At 49.8% G+C, this 20433-nt stretch overlaps 1 protein-coding gene across 2 annotated transcripts in view; it reads right to left on the bottom strand.

Moving 5' to 3' along the window:
• Nucleotides 1-6886: 6886 nt before the first annotated feature.
• LOC135916359 (plasminogen activator inhibitor 1-like) overlaps nucleotides 6887-20433 on the bottom strand; it is a 44925-nt gene continuing 31378 nt past the window's right edge. For both annotated transcript variants that reach the window (XM_065449723.2, XM_065449724.2), the window contains one exon: nucleotides 6887-7617. In XM_065449723.2, coding sequence (XP_065305795.2) covers nucleotides 7126-7617 — 492 coding nt within the window. In that variant the 3' untranslated portion in view covers nucleotides 6887-7125. The remainder of the gene's footprint in view (nucleotides 7618-20433) is intronic.

The following is a 20433-nucleotide window of genomic DNA, read 5'->3' as shown; positions in this document are numbered from 1 at the left end:
TTTTGCAGGATTATCACGCACAACGTTATAGAAACGTAACCTAATGCAACCCACTTCCGAACATCGGTCAAAATCGGGCGATAGGAGGCGGCAAGAATGTGAGAACAATTGTGTAAATAATAATAGTAAGCAATCAATCACTCAATCAATCGTTTATTTATTTAGCGTGTCCAGGAACAACACTAAGATATGAGTGCTGGCACGCGCATGTGCTAAAAGCACTGCACGAGAATATAAGCAAAAAAAATGAATAAAAAGAATTATAAAGAAAGGAGTGTACATACAACAAAACTTCTACACCGCTAGAGTATAACGGGCGAAAACCCTCTCCACATTTACTAGAGCGCTTGCGGATATACTTCAAAAATGCCGCCAGCGGGTCAGAGGCACTTTTTTCAAGAATGCAGAATGTGAGTCCTGACCTCGGTTATAGAGGCGTTGGCAGAGAACTAAAAAAATTTTTCCCTCCAGTAAAATCAGGGATAGCACTTCTAAATTTTCGGTAAACGCGATCTTTATGCATTATTACAATTATGTTTCACACAAGAACCAGTGGGAATATTCAGAATGTTTAGGTCTGTACTGGGGAACGCATTCGCGCATACTGCTCAAGACAAGTTCCGTAAATTGAACTACTCAGTCGTCAATATTCGTTTTGTCTGAAAGCAATCAACAATCGGTGGTGGACAAGAAATCATATAAACCAACATACCCCACTTGAAAGCAAAGCGAGAAGATTCATTGATGCCCCCGGAGGAGCTCTGCCTCAGGGCTGACAAATAATAATAATAATAATAATAATAATAATAATAATAATAATAATAATAATAATAATAATAATAATAATAATAATAATAATAATAATAATGAGACATAAACAATTTGAACAGATATATTCGCTAGGTTTGCCAGAGCCTTCCATGGGTTTGCATGGCAGAAACCTCGCAGTCGGGGCACTACCTTCTGTAACCTTATTGGAGACTGATTAAATGTACTTGAAAAAAGAGAAAAAACCTGTCACAGGTTCCTCAGGTAAACATCCCAAGTAAACAACACTTAATGTTCAGATGAAAACACGTAGCACACAACATTATTTAAAATTGAGTAAAAATGGAACAAGATGTAAACAAAGTTACGACATATCGAGAACAAGGAGAACAAAGAAAAACTCTTTAGGTCACCAATACATACAATATGAGACCGATTTATCGAGAAGTTTTGTAAATGCTTGGAAATGTGCCTGAAACCCATAATTTCGAAGTCTAGCACATATTTTACTGTGGCTTACCGAATCGAACGCCTGTTTCATGTAGAAGATCCGACAGTTTTTAGAAAAGCGCATGCGTTTCTTTCCCCAGACACAAAGCCATACTGGGAAGGTGATAAGATGTCGTATTTTAAAACGAACACCCTCAATCGTTTCAAACACGTGTCTTTCCAAGAGTTGCGCTAAGAAAGGAAGAACAGAGATGGGGCGATAGCTCTGTCTTCGATGCATTTCCACCTTTAAATATTGTTACGGGGAGTAGTTAATCGACAGTAAAGGGCATGGCTAGTCTTGGCTAGTCACTTGGCTAGGCGCACTTGGCTAGTCAAGACTGCACCGGGCACACAGGTTATAGCAGGTCTTTCAGTCCGAGAGGAGAGGCTCTGACGCAGCCCCACTTCGCCACTGTTCGTCACATTATCCCCGGCCGGTGAAGCACCGTCCCGGTGTTGGTTGGTCATAATGGGTTATCACAGTTGTAACGCTTGAGGCGGGAAACATGTACGATGCCACTTCAAGGTGTGGCCATCGATGTAGTGGATGCTATGGGAGTTATCTTACAGGTGACAAGAGTCACCTGGCGCAGCACGCGGTGAGGCCCGACGTACCGCGACATTAACTTTTCACAGAGGCCGACACGACGAGATGGGAGCCAGAGAAGGACGAGAGAGCCCGGTGGAAAAGCAGTATCTCGGCGTCGATGATCATAAATGGACTTTTGTGCGGTCTGCGATGACGAGAGCCGAGCGCGGGCTACTGCGCGCGCGACGAGCGCACGCGTGATGGCGCATAGGAAGTCGTGCACCTGGAAGGCGGATCAGGAAAGAGCAAGGTGTCAAAAAGCAATAAGGGATGGCGGCCAAAGAGAACACAGAAGGCTGAGTAGCCGGCAGTGTCATGACGCGATGAGTTGTATGTAAATGTGACGAACGGAAGGGCAACGTCCCGATCATGGTGATCATCAGAAACGTACATGGAAGGCATGTCGGTCAGTGTACGGTTAACACGTTCGGATAGGCCGTTGGTTTGATGGTGATATGGGGTTGTAAAGTTGTGATGAGTTGCACATGATCGGAATAAATCGTCAACCACTCGAGACAGGAAGTAGCGACTGCGATCTGTGAGTAGGTGACGTGTAGTACCATGTTGAAGGATGACGTAGTACAGTAGAAAGTCGGCTACGTCCGTGGCGCAGCTGGTTGGCAACGTCGAGTAAGTACATATCGCGTGGTATAATCTGTAGCAACTGCAATCCATTTGTTGCCTTTTGTGGAAATTGGAAAGGACCGAGCAAGTCCAGGCCGACTCGATAAAACGACTCGGTTGGATCGTCAATTGGTTGAATGAGACCAGCAGGTTGAGTCGCAGGTCTCTTGCTTCGCTGACACAGGTCACAAGATGTTACGTAGAGGCGAACGGAACTATAAAGGCCCTTCCAGAAAAAACGTCGTCTACGAGAACACCAAGCGAATTGCGCCTCGAAGTAAGGGTCAATAGAGGTATTTCAGTCGTCAATGCAGCCTCACCTCCCGGAGCTGCACTGGCTAGTTTACCGGGTAGTGGCCAGAGTAAGCGGTGGAGGGAGAGCGACTGGCGACTCTGACGTGACCCCGATTGGCTATACCAGTGTCCTGGAGCGGCATTATCGGCATACGTCGGTGCGGAGCGCGAAGATAGACGGTGAGATTCACGGGCCGGAAGGTGGTCGCCGAGATGTGCCTGAAGACGGGCCACGATCTTGGCGGCGGTCAGCGGGGAAGCTTGGTCGGTAATACGGACGACTGCGGCAGTGGCGTGATATGTGGCCGACGCCAGATTTGAGTCAGTGCTTTGAGCAAGATTTTGTGGCGAATGGACGTGCTTTTCGGGGCTTCATGGCGGCGACGAAATAATAAGTTTTTGTGCATGCTGTGAGCTTGCTTCTGTTTCTGATTTGCTGATTTCTTTTGCCTTTAAATAGTCATTGGGTGTTGTTTCTTTGTCTCGTATTTCGTGTGCGCGGGTGTGTTTCGTGTACATTTGGTTTTGCAGGATGGTTAGAGCGTCCTTTCGCGCCACGTGCTTAAACACGTGCAGCCGTGTGGGACGTTGAGTGTTTGTAGCCTTTAAATGGTAGCTCGGAGATGGCAAGACTAATAGCTATTAGTGGTTTTACTGTATGCGTTTTGATAGGAAAGTGAGAGCGTGGCCGCGTGTTTGAGCGCGTGCAAGAGCGTGTCATACCTTGGGTCTCTGCGGCATTGATTGCTTTGGAAACAGTGGTGATAGTTTCTTTGCGACATCTTGAGGACTTGCATCCTGTGCGTATCGGTTTTTGCTAAAAGGCACGTGCTCTGCATTATTATAGTATTATAGTGTTATAGTATTTGCATCAGAAAAAGCCGTGCAATACATGGCAAGAAAGCCGGGAAAGCAGGCAGTGCGCGAGGGGCCCCTCAAGGCAGTTGAGGAGACGGATGAAAATGGGGAGGGAATCGAGTCAACCGGCACTCACTGTGATGTATATACTAGGCCGCAGAAAATGCAGGCTTTGCAGGAAGAGCTTGTCAAAGAGGTGGAAGAGCTCAAAAATGAGCAAAATATGGAGCGTGATGCACGGAAGGTAGTTGAAAAAAGACTTGAAGCAGCCGAGGAAAAGCTTAACAGGGCCGCCATTATGAACGAGAATGTGCGTGACAATGGAACGCAGTCCTCCGAGGTGACAGGAGAGGGAATGCTAGCAAAGTACGAGGAATTGGTGAAGGATGGATGGATGGATGATGAGCGTCCCCTTTGGAACGGGGCGGTGGGTTGCGCCACGAAGCTCTTGCAATTACACTGCCTAATGTCCTACCCAGGTTAAACAAAGAAAAGAAAAAAAAACACTATGAACTCCCACAACCAAATTTTCTGATCCCTTATTGCGCACTGTACTTTTGTACGTCTCCGTTTTTTGTCGTTTCCCTAGTTTTATTCCACCAATCCTCCTATCGCCTCTTACTAATCCCTATTGCGGGCATGTTTGCTTTTCCACTGCTCTCGCTGAACCCAACAAGGGCTTCAAGAAGGCCAGTAGTGCCTAAATCAACTGCTGGGTACATGTCTTCACATTTTAATAAAACATGCTCCACAGTTTCCCTAGCTTTACCAAAGCAAGCACATGCTTCTTCATCCTTCTTACATGTCGCTTTATAGGTGCGTGTTCTAAGGCATGTCGATCTCGCTTCGAAAAGTAATGAGCTTCCTTTTGAGTTATCATAAATTGTTTCTTTCTTGATTTCGTTTTTTCCTCTTAAGTAGTTACTCATGGCATGTTTATTTTACATTGCCGCCACCCATGAAATTATTTCGGCCTCTCTGACTTTCCGCTTGACGTTCTTTGTTGCTGTGTTACCCATCCTACAGGCCGCATACTTGCTGGTAAGCTTCCCAGTTCTTTTCCTCCACTGCGAATCAATGTTTTTCCTGTACAGATACCTCAACACTCTCCCAGCCCATTTACTTTCTTCTATACTCCTCAGTCGTTCTTCACACTCAATTTTACTGTTGATATCAACTTTCTCCTCGTTCTTCATCCTTTCCCATTCAACGCAAACGGTATTTTTATAGGTAAATCATTAAAACTTCTTTCTGGGCGAGTTGGTGCATACTTGACATAAAACTGTTTACAGCGCAAACACATGCAACCACAAAGTAAGGGACAGGACACAAGCGCTGTCCTGTCCAGTAAACGCTGTAAACAGTTTTATGTTATAGGTAAATCTCTCCCAAAAGCTGTAGACAACCGTCGCCTAAGCCTTCCCCTTCCAGAATAAAGAGTTTTAGATTAGGGGACGCAAGCGCCTTGCGTATGCAAGAACTAAAGGCGACCGTACTGCGCGTGCGCAGACCCCTACTTCATGGTCCGCGCATGCGCAGTACCATCGCCTCTAGCTCTTGCGCATGCAAGCTGCTTGCGTCCCCTAATCTAAAACTCTCTAATATCCCACAACTACTTAGCGCTGCCACTGCAACGTCTAGTGGTGCATTGCGAATATTAGTAGGAGGCGTCAATTAATTTATTTTCATTCCATTAACGATTAATCATTCAACGTTTTAGCCTTTAATCGATTAATTGCTTTTGATGCAGGTTTTTTTATCAATTAATTTATTAATCGAGCTTTTTTGCCGGGCACATTAAGAAGGTTGAAGCACAGTTATCCACTTGTGCAAGAACCTATTTTAATCTGTGACGGAGCATACACCACCACTTGCCCTGGACTTTGTCCGATACCAATCAACGAACCCTGGAAGGTCGCTTATCGCCTATACGTTGGCCTATACAGCCTACAAATAGAGCGGAATCTCAGTCTGCCTTTGGGGCGTAGTACCGACACGGCTATGGCTGCGTCGCTCACGCGAACACTCTCCTTTATGCAGGTCAGTCAGAAAGCAACTTGCGTTGCTCATTCTGTTCTCATTCTGCCGGTACCGCCCCCAGTGCTTCTCGCGACTGTAGGAGCTCGTGCTTGTCGCTATCGACCTGTGATATTATGGCGCAATCGGTTCAAGTTGCTACGCCGTTTCGCATTCTATTTTTTGTTGTTACTTGTATGTGGTGACGTCGAGATGAACCGAGGCCCCGACGATAGTGTTCTTAAACAGCTGTTAAACTGAGCAGCCGAATAGCTCCACTGATACTCATCCATGATACTCACTGTCGGGCGAGCATGAAGCTAGCGCGATCGCAGGTTGATAACGACGGTCGCGTGATGCTCGGCCAACAGTGAAGCGCAAGCAGTCACGTCACTCATGAATGGTTCACAGTTGGGCTTTTCAGTTTCGTTGTTGTTTGTGTGTGAACAGCGTCAAGCGTTGACTCGATGTTACGCTAGTGTGAGCTTACACGTACCTTGAGCGTAGGATATACGGCAGCTTATTAAGTTGGGCATACTAACCCAAGTGTTTAATATTTGAGAAACAACGGCTCTGCACAGTTTCTGATAAATATATGGAATATATTAGCGTCCATAATAAAAAGTTCTTATTTCCTTGACTGATGGGACATCATGACAAGTGCAGTTTTACCGCAATCGCCTAAAAAAAGACAAAGAGAAAAAGTAGACTGAGAGAGAAGAAAAGAAAAACAACGGCTGGATTGCGTCATACAGTTTTTTCGGGGTGCGACCGCTTGCCCTCGCGTGATTGGTCAGAATGGCGCTTTCGCTTGACGAAATCGCCATTCTGAAAAATCATTCCAGCGCGATCGAACGGTTCGCTTTCCGAACCCTTTAAGATCGCACCCTATAGCTCTCACGCTGAAAACTGGTGCGCCTAAGGTGCCCGGATAAGGTATTTAGGTGCACCTGATCTGTGGCGCCGTCTTTAAACAGAAGCAGAAACACCGACGAAGGACGCGGCGCGTTCCTGGGATCCATTAAAACCCATGTGCGTTTTTCTACCGTGGCCTATAGGCCACGGTAGAAAGGAGCTAGAAAGGAGCTACAGCTTATAAGCTGTAGCTCCTTCTGTGCGACATCGGCAGAAGGTTTCAAAAGTTATAATCGGTATCTCGCTTCGCTAGAGTCGAGAGTTGGGTCAGTTGATATACGGCTGAAAGGCGAGAACCAACGAAAACCAACGCACACAAGCAAGACGACGGCGGGACGAGATCCTATATAATTTCTAAAATTTTTCATCTTGGAACAGCAGCGATTGGTTCTCTGATCGCCAGTACTAGAAATACCGGAAGTATACGGTATATGCTTCACTGGGACGGGCGCAGCATCGCTGTCTGTCCAGTCGACGCCTTGCCAGGGGGTAACGGTGCCAGTCTCAAGCGCTATATACAATAGCTGTATCAGCTGCCATATGTACGTAAGATGATGATAGGCGCACATTTACAGCGACACCACCCTGCCCGCGTACAGGATCAAGTCAGACGTTCTGTCCGTGATGACGAAGTGGAAAGGCTTGTTAACGACGATGGTCACGAGGTCTCCCGCGAACGAAGTGCGTTCGGCGCTCACGACAGGCCAGTGTCCCTCGTCCACCGAGATGTGCGCGTCCTGCCGCAGCTGACGAAACAGAAGCTGCTCGCTCTCGTGGTTGGCACTCGCCACCAGCTCATTCGTGATTTCGGCCATGTCTATCGAAGTGGACAAGTGGAACTTGGGCATGTGGAGCGTGACCAGTGTTGCCACGGCGCCGTGCACGAAGCCTCTCACTGCGTCTGGCGTGAGCCGCACGGGGCCGGAAGACGGCGACCGCTGCACGACGAGCACCATGGAGAGCGCGCCGTCAGCGTACGGCAAGCACACCACGTGCGCTTCGAGGTCAGGGTACGACGAGTAGGGCAGCACGCAAGTCTTGCGCATCACTTGCACTGTGACCTGGAACAAAATAAACTATGGTCAGAAAACAGCACGAGATTTAGCGACTGACTTTTGTTAGCACTTTTCATCTTCGCATTGGAGAACAAAACGCACAGCAGAACTGCGGGCCGACTGATTCATAAGGACGACGAGATGGAGTCTGTTACCAATGCCCCGTACAAGGCCTGGAAGCTCGGAGCCATGGCGTCACGCTAGTAGGCTGAAAAGTTAATAAGCAAGCAGCAATGCTTACGGTTTTCACGTTCACGCTTATCGTCACTTCGCGCTGTGTGGAAGAAAAACTGACCTGCTAGCATATATACTGTCACTGCTGCTCCAAGCTTGCACCAATATGCTCAGCGCTGTTACTGTCACCGTGCCTTAGTTGTGAAACTCCCGCGTAACGCTATAACAGCGCTTCATCATATAGCGCCCGTACTGAACGCGCGGTCGGCGTTGGCGCATATAGAAGGGCAGACGTAAGGGAAAGTCTACGATAACACGAAGGGAAGTGTCTTGCTATTTGAAGCTCGAGCTAGCTGCCTAAGGACAGAAACATACCGGAGCAAATATTCGCAACAAGTTGAGGCACGTGTATGCTCCAGCAAAAATCTGGAGACGACTCAGCATATCCTCTAGAAGCGCTTACATCTTAAGCGCTTACATCTTCTAGAAGCGCTTAAAGTGGACGGAAGCATCAACCGGTCAGCAGTCGAGATAAGCAAGAGACGTTTAAAATATGGGAGGGAAAAAATGCAGTGGAGACATTAATACGACGGGATCCGTTACGGGCTAGATAACGCTACAAGGTATCTTTAAGTTTTTATGCGAAGCATACTAGCCGCACAACCGCGCTCTTCCTTGCTGCGCCGCGCGCGGCCGCGTAGCCGCCGTATGACGTCATAACAGCTGCAAAAGCGGAGACTCAACTCGTGCGCTCGCTTGCGGCCGCGTAGCTACATAACCGGGTCCCAGCTCGTGCGCTCGCCTGCGGTCGCACAGATTGTTCTAGAAGGGGGCAGTGGGCTCACTGTCGTATCCCTGCGCCGCTCCGCCGCGGCGCACTCAGCGTCGACTTCCCGCATGCCCGCCAGGGGCGCTGACGCATGTTTCACCTGAAAAACTTCTCTTGCCTCGTGTTGCGGTTGCGGCGGTGCGATGGGGACAGCTCGGTTGGTTCGGCGTTGTCGGCGCTCGACTGCAAATACCACCGGCGTTGTATGCGTGGCAATATCTCTCTGTGGCTGTGCTGTGCTTGGTGCTTGGCTCAATGTGCAGTAAGTGTGCGTGAGAATGCCTGGCCACCGTCGAAATGACTGTTTCGCGCCCGGGTGCCGGACTGGATACAGTCGTGCGAAGGATGCACCAAAGGCGTCTTTGTTCAGCGTCCCACATGATGAAGAACGGCGAAAGGAGTAGGAGAGGAATCTCCACCGTGCAGATAAGAAGCTAGATGAGTCTTGTGCAGTCTGCGAGCTCCATTTTGAACCGCGTTTTGTAATCAGGGACTTCGTGCACATAATAGACGGCAAAGAGCTGCGCATTCCTCGTGACAAGCCGCTGCTGTCGAAGGATGCCGTCCCCACGATTCTTCCGAATTTGCCGCAGTACCTTACGAAGAAGACACCGGTCGATCACGACCAGCACATAGAGAGGAGCGACTCTCGGATAACTTATTATGTGTCTGGATATGTCGCACGAAAGTGCGTAATGAAAACCAACTGCCAGGATTGCATGAATGCGCTAACCGTGTCGTCCGAAGATGAGAATCCTGGGCTTGCTGCGTTGACACTGCACAGGGATAGAGGCGGGCTTCTCTACCCACGTGGAACACTTTTTTCGTTTGTAAAAATGCTTGAAGACATGTTTACTGAATGCTTCAGCAAAAAACAACTACATGCTGATAGCATCTTGGATGTGCTTAGTCTGGTGAAAGCAAAGCGTTCGCACAAAATTGGTTGCAGTGAGCATTCAGCCGAACTCACCAAGAATGTAATAAGCTTTTATATTACAACGCGGCTCCATTTTTTTTACAAAGGGCGCATTAACTCGGAAAAACACAAGAGAAGGAAAACAGTCATGCACAGGAAGATCGCGAAAACTTCCTGAGGCGAGTCTGCAGGTGCATGTTTATATCAATTTGTAAACATCTCCACTTATAAACGTTCAGCCATCTTGAGCCTGATTTTCCTGGTCCACATTCGTTCCTCGTTTCTTTGTAAATAAACATTGCATAAATGTACCTGGATTTTATATTTCCTTTCTATATGCCGTGTCGTGTTAACAGTGTGAACGATGTCATGCATATAAATCATGAGCTTAACACTCGAAAAAGCGATTATCTAATGTTAAGTGTCGTGGAAAAAATTTTGCTTTGTAGCGCGCGTTCCCGCTGCAGGCATATCCGATTACGAAAAAAAAAAGGCAATGCTAAAATTATGTCCACTATGACTGCTGCATTAGCGAAACGACATTGCACATTTTAATAGCAGGAAATAAAAGAGGATCGTCCGTTGCTTCGCGCCCTGTATACGCGTTAATAGCCAGGCGCGTTCATCCGCGCTTCCGGTACAAGACATCGCCTACGCTCCGTAGATCAGCCACAGCGGCGGTAATTATTTTCTCTGTACACTGATAAGACGCACCAGAACAAGTATCGCGCATTGCACATCGTGAGTGTTGCATTTCTTTCGGGAACTGCAGCAATGCGCGGTACCCGTTCTACTCCGACATGGCAGCCAGTTTCAGGTGACGCTGCGAACCGCGCCACCTGTCGGCGGCGACACGAAGTGCATCAAGCGCCGCCACCATGTGAGCGCACTACCCCCTTCTAGAACACTGTAGCAGGCATCATCAGATCATGAACAGCAGGTTGCCATTATCCCTCAAGAGAAAACGTACGGGGCAGAAACCTGGAAGCTTACGAAAAGTGTTCTACTTAAATTGAGGACGACGCAACGAGCTATGGAAAGAAGAACTATGGGTGTAACGTTAAGGGATAAGAGCAGATCGGGTGAGGGAACAAACGCGAGTTAATGACATCTTAGTTGAAATCAAGAAAAAAAAATGGGCATGGGCAGGAAATGTAATGAGGAGGGAAGATAACCGATGTTCATTAAGGCTTACGGACTGGATTCCAAGGGAAGGGAAGCGTAACAGGGGGCGGCAGAAAGTTAGGTGGGCGGATGAGATTAGGAAGTTTGCAGGGACAACATGGCCACAATTAGTACATGACCGGGGTAGTTGGAGAAGTATGGGAGAAGCCTTTGCACTGCAGTGGGCGTAACCAGGCTGCTGCTGATGATTATGATGATGATGATTTCAACAGCGGCGTGATTGTGAACACAATTACGCCGCTGCCGAAAATTTGCACCAGCAGCGAAGCAGAATGAAGTAGGTTACTGCAATTTTAGCTCTGTTCTTCTGGTTGAGTTCTACAACACCAGGCGACTGCGCCGCTCCTGCCGCTCTCGTTTATCCGGTAATCCGCCCAAACTGCCCCCGTTTGCCTGAATAGCGGACACGCTGAAAGTCTCTAATGACTAACCTTCCGTAGTTTTTTCGGTGTTCGGTAACAGAAATTTTGCATACGTGGGCCGATCCCGAAGATAGTGAAATATCGGGCCGACCCGCGGCAAAGGGAAAGCAGGCGTTAAGCACTCCCCATACGTGGGCCGATCCCGAAGATAGTGCAATGCCGGGCCCACTCGCGGCAAATGTCAAGCAGCTGTCTGGTATGTTAAAGAATGGAATGAGCATGTGTGACCATGCCCAATGACCGCTGCTATACATAAGGACTGTATGTTCCCGGCTCTTCGCGATGCAAGCTTTTCTAGTGGATAAAAAAATTATTCATCCGCCAGCGTTGTATCGCTAACTTTCAAAGAGAAAAAAACTTAAACCCCGGTTTAGCAAAGCTGTGAACCTGGCTAGTTGGTACATTGTAAAACGGATAAAAAGCCAACGGAAGCACACGAGAGACTAAATGAAGTCCAGCTAGCCTGTCTCTTTCTCTCGTGGGTCTCCGCTTGTTTTTTATCCGTTTTAAGCCCCGCATCGCCGGCATGAAGTGAGTAAGGATCATTACGCGCCGCTGCCTGGCATAGTAAGTTTCTACACACACCCACCCCAACTCACACATCAAACTTACGTCCACGCTATCGCCAACGTATTAGGAATAAGTGAATGGGCGCACACTTGAACCACTGCGCCGAAGCCTGGGTTGGTTGACTGCTGCTATACACCGACAACACACAAATGTTCGGAGCTGAACGTGACAATCCACAGTGTAATTGAGTCACTAGCGGTAATACGTCTTTGCTACAAGCTGTTACAAAGTACAGAAGATCCAAGTCCCTTGCGCGCAGCAAGAACAAATATATATTGCAACGGAGCACACCCGCGAGCGTTTATGCAGGAAATAAGCAATCCCATAATGACAGCGCCGATGATGATGATAGATGCTTTTATTGAAAACGAAAAAAGAACTTGGGTTACGGGAAAGCTGGTCAAGTCCCTAGGCCGGCACACCGTTGGCACAAGCCGCTGCCCGTGCTCTTTCGACAAGTGCTTGTTGCTCCTCAAGATCCGACCTAGACAAGGCCGCCTCTTAGCCCTCCCATGTTGGCTGAGGAACTTTACTGAGTCAGAAGAATGACAAGCTGCTGAGCTTCAGGGTGTTGGCCAAATAAAGAACGAAGAGCTAAAGACACTGACCCTAACATAGTTCACAGGCGGAAAGCTTGGTCAACTCGGAATGCATTTCTAGCCCCGCTTTTAGTAGAGGCACCGTATACGCTGCTTGCGCCGTTTCGACGAGGCATAATGAGCTTCGAAAGCGCTTAAATGTCCTCTGAAGCTGTGACCAAAGCTTTGTGTCATCCACCCAGTCACCATCTACGTCATACGCCGAAACAGAGGTTTACTGAGCCGCACCGGCATCATATGCGCATCCATCGTAAACACGGAGGCAGTTGGGGCAAGCAGTCGACGCGTCACCACGTGACCGAACACGGCGGCGCCCATGGGATTGCAGTGAGAGGAGTCCATACTTAAGGGGAAGCTTTAGCTCGTGCCCAACTGCAATGCGGCCTATTCAAATACATGTAAAATGCAAAAACGTTTTTCCGGGATAACCCCGGGACCAATATTAACGAAATTTGTTGCATTTGAGAGAAAAGGTTAAATTGTAGTGACTGTTGGAAGCGGAATTTCGATTTAGGGCCTTGAATTTTCTTAAAACTATATTAAATAATTTGGTTGTCTGAAAAAAATCGACGCACGAAGTTTAAAAATTCATAGCTCTGCATGAAGAAGAAATATTGCCGCTCTGCAAACGGCATCCATTAGATCACTCTTTGAGTGATCTAATGGATGCATAGAAAAGCGTCTCTACGTTTTCTTGTGCGCAGACAACCTTCCTGTCGGCTTTCGAAGCGTCCTGCTCAGTCGCCTTCTTGTTTCGACTGAAAAGTAGCCTGCATCGTTTTTTACTTTGATGCTGTCTTCGCTAAACGTTCTACTTTGACGTCTTCGTGAGAATTGGAACGAGTCTCAAGATGGCCGCTGTCTACTTAGCCATCTATTTTGCCGTCTATACGGCGAATATTGGAACACAGCTGGTATATGGGTGTGCGAGGCTTGTGTTGGCTGGTGTTGTACGAGACTTCGTCTAAAACGTGGATATAGCTGAGCAGATAATGCATATTTAAAATAAGATATCCATAAAAGGTTTTCGCTTACCCATATTACATCTTTCAATGAAGTTTACTCACCCACAATGCATAATGAAGCGAAGAGAAGAAAGAACATACGACGTTTCGTCTGTCCTCCAACTTTAGTGGCCCGCTGGTTCTCTTTAAGTTTCATATTTGTCCGTCCATTTGTACGTATTTGTACATCCAGCCACAAATCCTCATAATTAAACAAAACATGTTCTTGTGTAATAATAAAACTAAAACAGCTCTTTCAGTGCTGTTTTAGCAGGAAATGAGTAATGTGAGAGACGGAACGGTGCTAACCAGGCGCGTCTTCAAGCTGTCCTGGGGCGGAATCATAACGGTTGACTTCGTCGCTTACGTCACTAAATGGGCCACTCCCAAGCCGGAGGGGGAAGGGGAGGACGCGACCAATAGACGAGAGTGTGCCACCTCTGAAATGCACGTCCTCATATGACGAGGTCGTCGAGGAACCGCAGAATGTTTCTGCGTGCTAATTAAATATAAAATATAAATTAAATACTATACGGTAAGTTGCAAAGTATAAACGTTCGATGTCAGGTGTTTACGCAATGCTTGAAGTAATGTATTAATGTCATTCTTTTTCATTCTCAGTCAACAGACGGTATCGGAATCGTAATTGAGTTGGCAGAGTGCGGCGCTATGTCGTCTGTTACCAGGAGCTTCCACGATGCCCGCACCAGGAATGCACTGCCAGCACTTCCTAAGTAGTGAGCACAACAAAACCGTGAACTGGTTCCCAGGGCCACCTTTACTAACGGATTATGTCAATTTTTTTTTTTCGCCCATCGTCATCGGTTCGAACACGACTCGCTCACCGCCGCGCTGCCTCTATCGCTGCGATCTGCCTCACGACGCGTCGCGTGATAGAAGCGTTGGAACTTGAAATCGAACATTACGATATACGGGCCATGCACTGCTTGCGCGAAATAAAATCGACGAGCGTGGTGCGGACCGTGCGCGCTGTGCCGTGAAATCGAGTACGAAAGTACGGCACTGCTGAAATAGAACAAAAAAGGCAGCCAAATAAGAGATCCCCACAATATCTTCCCGTCCTGTCTACACAGCTTTATCGGCTGAACGAAGGAAGCGTTGGACCAGCCTGGGTTGAACCCTTCTGATTGCTGAATGGCGATCTGCGAGCTATTCCCGCTGGCGATAGCGCTAGGAATTCGATCTCACCATGCAAACATCTCCTTGGCACTGGCTTTGAAGCGTAGGTCACGGGAAAGCTTACCCAGCCCTTCTATAAGCCAACACAGTAATTCCGAGAGCAACTACGTGAACAGTGTCCGCAGGCGAGATCAAGGCCATTCCGATCAATGCTTCGCTTCCGACCGACCTCTGGGAGCTGCAGGCCGGTGGCGATGAACCACAGCGCGCAATTCCTTCCTCTGCGTGGAATGACCACTGGTACGCTTGCACCCGAGTCTCGTCCAGTTCGCAGCGTAGCCTGCAAAAGGTCTGTGGCGACGAGCGACCACGTAGACCGGTCAATTCTCGAGCTATCGCAGGAGAGGAAGAACCGACACTCGATCTCTTAGCGTAGCATTCTTTTAATGATCTCCTTCGGAACGCTAGCCCGTGCCGGAGCGTGCCAGCCGCTCGAGCCTCGTGTAGACGCGAGCGTCTACGTCATCTCTCGTGCGACGCCGATGCTGCTGCCGCTGCTCTCCCCCCTAGAGAGGAGAAAAGTTCGACGAACGATGGAAAGTCCACGTGACGCGGCGTGTCTTGGCGTTGGTCTTGGGTGTCACGTGCGCAGGCGGCGACGAAGGATGCAGCAGGATCGCGTCGCATACTGGTGGAGCTGATGGCGCGGGTGCTTCGATGTAGGCGGGATTGAGACGTTCCAGGGGCAATCGTGTCTGATCGGCCGTTGACATTCACAACAAACGTCGTCGGACGACGCTCTAGAACACAATATGGCCCGGAGTAGTGTGGTTGCAAAGGCTTCCGCACGGCACAGTTACGCACGAAAACGTGGGTAGCAGAGGTGAGTGCGGGAGAAACGTACGGGCACCTTGCTTCTTGTGAACGTGTAGGCACGGGGCGTATCTGGCTGAAGAAGGCTTGCAGTTCGGCGACGTATTCGGCAGGTGATGGCATAAGCGTTTTGGGGGTGGCGACAAAGAAATCGCACGGAAGGCGTAGGTGAGTGCCATAAACTAGCTCAGCACAGGAGCAACTTAGGTCGCTCTTGAGTGCGGCTCTGATGCCAAGTAAAACGAGAGGAAAATGTAGGACCCACTTCTCCGGCGATTCATGTGCCATAAGGGAGGCCTTGAGATGCCGGTGAAAACGTTCAACTATAGTCCATTAGACTGCGGGTGGTAAGCAGTTGTGCGAAAACGTGTCGTTCCGAGTAGTTTGAGTAGCTCGTTGAAGAGTGCTGAATCAAACTGCCGACCGCGATCTGTGATTATTGTGGATGGGCAGCCGAACCTTGCAATCCACGCAGACACGAAAGCTGCTGCAACAGTGGGCGCTGAGATGTCCGATATAGGTGTAGCTTCTGGCCACCGTGAATAACGGTCGATGCATGTCAGTATGTAGCAGTAACCTTTCGAAGGTGGGAGAGGGCCGACAAGGTCGAGGTGTGCGGTGTCAAAACGAGCATCCGGTGGAAGAAAATACTTGGCAGGCGGAATCGGGTGACGCTGGATCTTCGAACGTTGACACGACAACAGCAGCGAACCCAATCGCGAACTTGAGCGTTTAGCCGGGGCCAAACGAAACGACTGGAAAGAAGCTTCTGCGTCGCGCGTCTGCCAGGGTGCGACAGGTTGTGTACGGTTTCGAATAGACGTCTGCGAAGGGATGCCGGAATGTATGGTCTAGGTGTGTCCTTAGAAGTGTCGCAGACGACGGACGTACCATCTGGGGTCACAACGACGTCTTCCAATTTCAGGGACGCTGACGAATTCCGGAGTGTACGAAGTTCAGTGTCGTCACGCTGTTGACTGGCGAGTAAGCCGGCCTCAAAGATGAAAGTTTCCGATGTCAACTTGGAAACGACATCGACACGACTCAGAACGTCGGCTGGAACGTTGTCGGTGCCCTTGATGTGGCGGAACGTTGTTGTAAACTCGGAGATGTAGGAAAAGTGTGGAATCTCGCGGGGCGAGTAACAGGACGCCGAGCGATTCGTTGCGTGCACAAGGGGCTTGTGGTCAGTGAAGACAGCGAATGCATGGCCTTCGAGGAAATGGCGAAAATGCTTGATAGCCAGGTAAACAGCGAGTAATTCACGGCCGAACACGCTGTAGCGGGACTGCGCAGGCTTCAGTTTCTTCGAGAAAAAAGCGAGTGGATGCCACGCATTGTAAAAAAAATTATGGGGTTTTACGTGCCAAAACCACTTTCTGATTATGAGGCACGCCGTAGTGGGGGACTCCGGAAATTTCGACCACCTGGGGTTCTTTAACGTGCACCTAAATCTAAGTACACGGGTGTTTTCGCATTTCGCCCCCATCGAAATGCGGCCGCCGTGGCCGGGATTCGAACCCGCGACCTCGTGCTCAGCAGCCTAACACCATAGCGACTGAGCAACCACGGCGGGTGCCACGCATTGTCAATGAATTACTGCAGAACGGCACCAACGGCGGTGTTTGAAGCATCGGTCATGATTGCAGTTGCTGCGTCTGGCTTCGGGTGTCTAAGCAGCGTGGCGTCGGCGAGCGCATACTTGCCTCTTGTGAAAGCGTCGGTGGCCTCTTCACTCCACTGAAGCACTTGTTTGCGTTTGTTTACCAGGAGAGCGTCTAGTGGAGCCATAAGTCGTGCGCACTCGGGAATGAATAGGCGGTAGAAATTGACGAATCCGAGAAATTGGCGAAGCTTGGTGAGTGTGGTCGGTCGGGGAAGATTTTCGATGACGCGAATCCTGGACGGCAGTGGTCGAATGCCGTTAGCGTCGACGATATGACCGAGGAACTCGAGTTCGGTTTGACCGAATTCACTCTTGGCGGCGTTGATGACAATTCCTTTACTGGCAAGGTTTGAAAACAACAACCGCAGGTGGTGAAGATGTTCTTCTGCCGAAGAGCTTGCGACGAGAACGTCGTCAATGTATGCAAAAACGAAAGGCAAACCTCGGGTGACGGAATCGATGAAACGCTGAAAGGATTGGCCCGCGTTCCGTAAACCGAAAGGCATGCGGAGAAATTCAAAAAGACCGAAGGGTGTGGTGATGGCGGTCTTGGGAATGTCTTCTTCAGCGACCGGTAGTTGATGGTAGTCGCGAACGAGATCGATCTTAGAAAAGATCGTCGCACCGTGCAACGCTACCGTGAAGTCCTGAATGTTCGGGTAGCGATCAGGAACTGTGACGTTGTTTAGTGCCCGGTAATCGCCGCATGGGCGCCAGTCTCCCGTCTTCTTAGGCACCATGTGAAATGGCGATGCCCAGTTACTGGAGGAAGGGCGGATGATTCCAAGTTGCAGCATGTGTTCGAACTCCGCGCGAGCGATATTGAGTTTCTCCGGGGACAAACGCCGGGGTCGGAAATAGACCGGTGGGCCGGAGGTGACGATGTGATGGCACACGTCATGTTGTACCGGTTGCGTCCAGTCCGGCAGGCGCGTCAAAGCGGGAAATTTAACTCGCGTAGGAGCGCGGCGAAAGATTCGTCCAACATGGCAGAAATGGGTGCTATGGGCGATGTGCCTGATGATGGGACGCCAGGAACGGCTAGCTGGGTCACGGAGTCGATTAGACGGCGTCCTTGGATGTCCACAAGGAGTCCGTAGTTTTGCAAGAAGTCTGCTCCAATGACTGCACGACGGACGTCTGCAACCCGGAAAATCCAGCGGAACGCTCGTCGAATGCCGAGGTTTAGCATGACGGAGCGTGACGAGAAAACTGGAATCCTGGTGCCGTTGACGGCTTGCAAAAACGACACAGGTGTCGCCTTTCGGTCGGAGTGCTGGGCGGGGAGAATGCTGACGTCAGCACCTGTGTCGACTAAGAATCGTTGTCCCGTAACTCTGTCCGTCACGTAGAGAAGGCGACTTGTGTGTTGGGCCGGACCACTCGTCGCCGTTAAAGGTCGGCCGGCCTGTTTCCCTGCCAAGCGCGCAGGTACGCCGACAGTGACGAGCGTCGTTTCCAAAACGGCGGTGGTAGTAGCAAACGCCAGGCGTTGTAGTTGAGGTTTCATTGCGGGAGCCCGTGCGTCTTGATCTGCTGGAACTACGGCTGCGTGGGTGACGAGATGTGCGGCGATGTTCCGCTCCACAGATGATGCGTTCCAGGCGCTCGCACAAGGAGTCGAGCGGAGATTGCACTGCGGAAGAGCAGGGAAGAGTTTGCAGAGCGGTTGTATTGTCACCCGGAGACGGTGACGTGGCTGCGATGGTTGGGGTGGCTACTTCCATGACTTTGTCGGCCAAAGCGGCAAGTCCGGTAAGGTCCATGGTAGAGGCTGTCGCCAGGACCACCTGCACGTTAGCCGGGAGTCGTTACAAAAACAGTTCGCGCAACAGCGTGTCGTCGATGGATCTCGCGTTGTTTCCGAGCAGCTGGCTCATTCGGCGAAGAAGTTGACTAGGGCGTCGGTCACCGAGTTCTTCAGCGGACAGAAGCTGCTGGATACGAGAACGCTGTGAAGCTGCTGTGCGCTGTAGCAGTGCTGCCTTGAGATCGTCATAGGCGGCGGCAGACAATGAGTCGTTCAACAAATCTGCTACCTCGCCAATGGCGGCGGGCGAGAGCGCTGCGACGGCGTAATGAAACTTCGGGGCTTGAGAGCGGATACCAGCGACATGAAATTGCGCTTCGGCCTGAAGAAACCACGCCGAAGGATGCTGGTCCCAGTACTGTGGGAGGCGGACAGCGATGGCGGAACAGAAGGGCTCACCGCGTTCTTTGCAAGGGTTCTGGCCTTGAGCTCTCATAGCATTGGTCTGGTCCATGGTCGTCTCCACCACAGGAGCGTATGGCAGTGTGCACGTCCGGAGTCACCAAACTGTGGCGACGAGCGACCACGTAGACCAGTCAAGTCTCGGGCTCTCGCAGGACAGGAAGAACCGACACTCGATCTCTTAGCGTAGCGTTCTTTTAATGATCTCCTTCGGAACGCTAGCCCGTGCCGGAGCGTGCCAGCCGCTCGAGCCTCGTGTAGACGCGAGCGTCTACGTCATCTCTCGTGCGACGCCGATGCTGCTGCCGCTACAGGTCTGCTTAGAAAGCCGGCAGGGGCAGTGCAAATAATTATCCGTCATCTCTTCAAACGCGTATCGCACTTCCAGCAGTGGTCGACACCGAAAGAGAGCAACGCCAAGCAGACGACAAGTGATAGCCTCCGAAGCAACCAATGTACGCGCGCGCGACTCCCGCGTGTCTCCGGGGTTCCGGGGTCACGCGACCACCGCGCGCCGTCAGGGTCGCAAGCCAGCAGCCAAGCCACAGCAACGGAACCCAATGCGGACTACCTCTTCGCCGTTTCCGCTCTTAGCCAACGACGGGTTCGCTTTGAAAATGATTGACAGATGCGTGACGGGATCATAATATGCGATGCCAGCACGCTGTCTCTAACGGCCTCTGACGCAAGCAAAATTTTGACCAATAAAGTGAACGGTTCCCATTGCTAAACGTTATAAGATTCCGCCCAGGTTCTCCGAGGACACTGCCAATCCGAAGTCATCATGTACCAGCATTCCCTAGCATACAACCAAGGGTCGATTACCATTACCATGCACCGTCTAAACATTGTTGGCGCAATGTGCGTTTTGCTGCTCCGTTTCTGTATATTGCTCAATACGCGAACAATTTTGAAAGCTTTACAATGCGTTTAGTTTTCAGATTCACCTGTATTTGTAATAGCGACCTAATTCAGAATCCAAAACGTACACATAGGACTACTCCATGCTGAGAAACCGGCTATAGAGCGATTACAATTCGCACTTACACGTAATTATACGTGTAAAAGGCGACTTGCACGTGTTTGTTCCTATCGGAGTTTCAATTTTTGAGCTCTGTACATATCTCCCCGTGCAATACGTGACAGCGATGCTTCTGTATACAGCAAAATGTATCCTTTTTGTTGTGTACCCCACGTGTTGGCCCTGTTGCAAGGACCCCGACCTCTAGAAG

This window comes from Dermacentor albipictus, chromosome 5 (genome assembly GCF_038994185.2).
Source record: "Dermacentor albipictus isolate Rhodes 1998 colony chromosome 5, USDA_Dalb.pri_finalv2, whole genome shotgun sequence".
NCBI classification, from domain to species: domain Eukaryota; kingdom Metazoa; phylum Arthropoda; class Arachnida; order Ixodida; family Ixodidae; genus Dermacentor; species Dermacentor albipictus.
The sequence above is the reverse complement of the archived record's forward strand: the minus strand, read 5'-3'. Positions and strand labels throughout refer to the sequence as shown.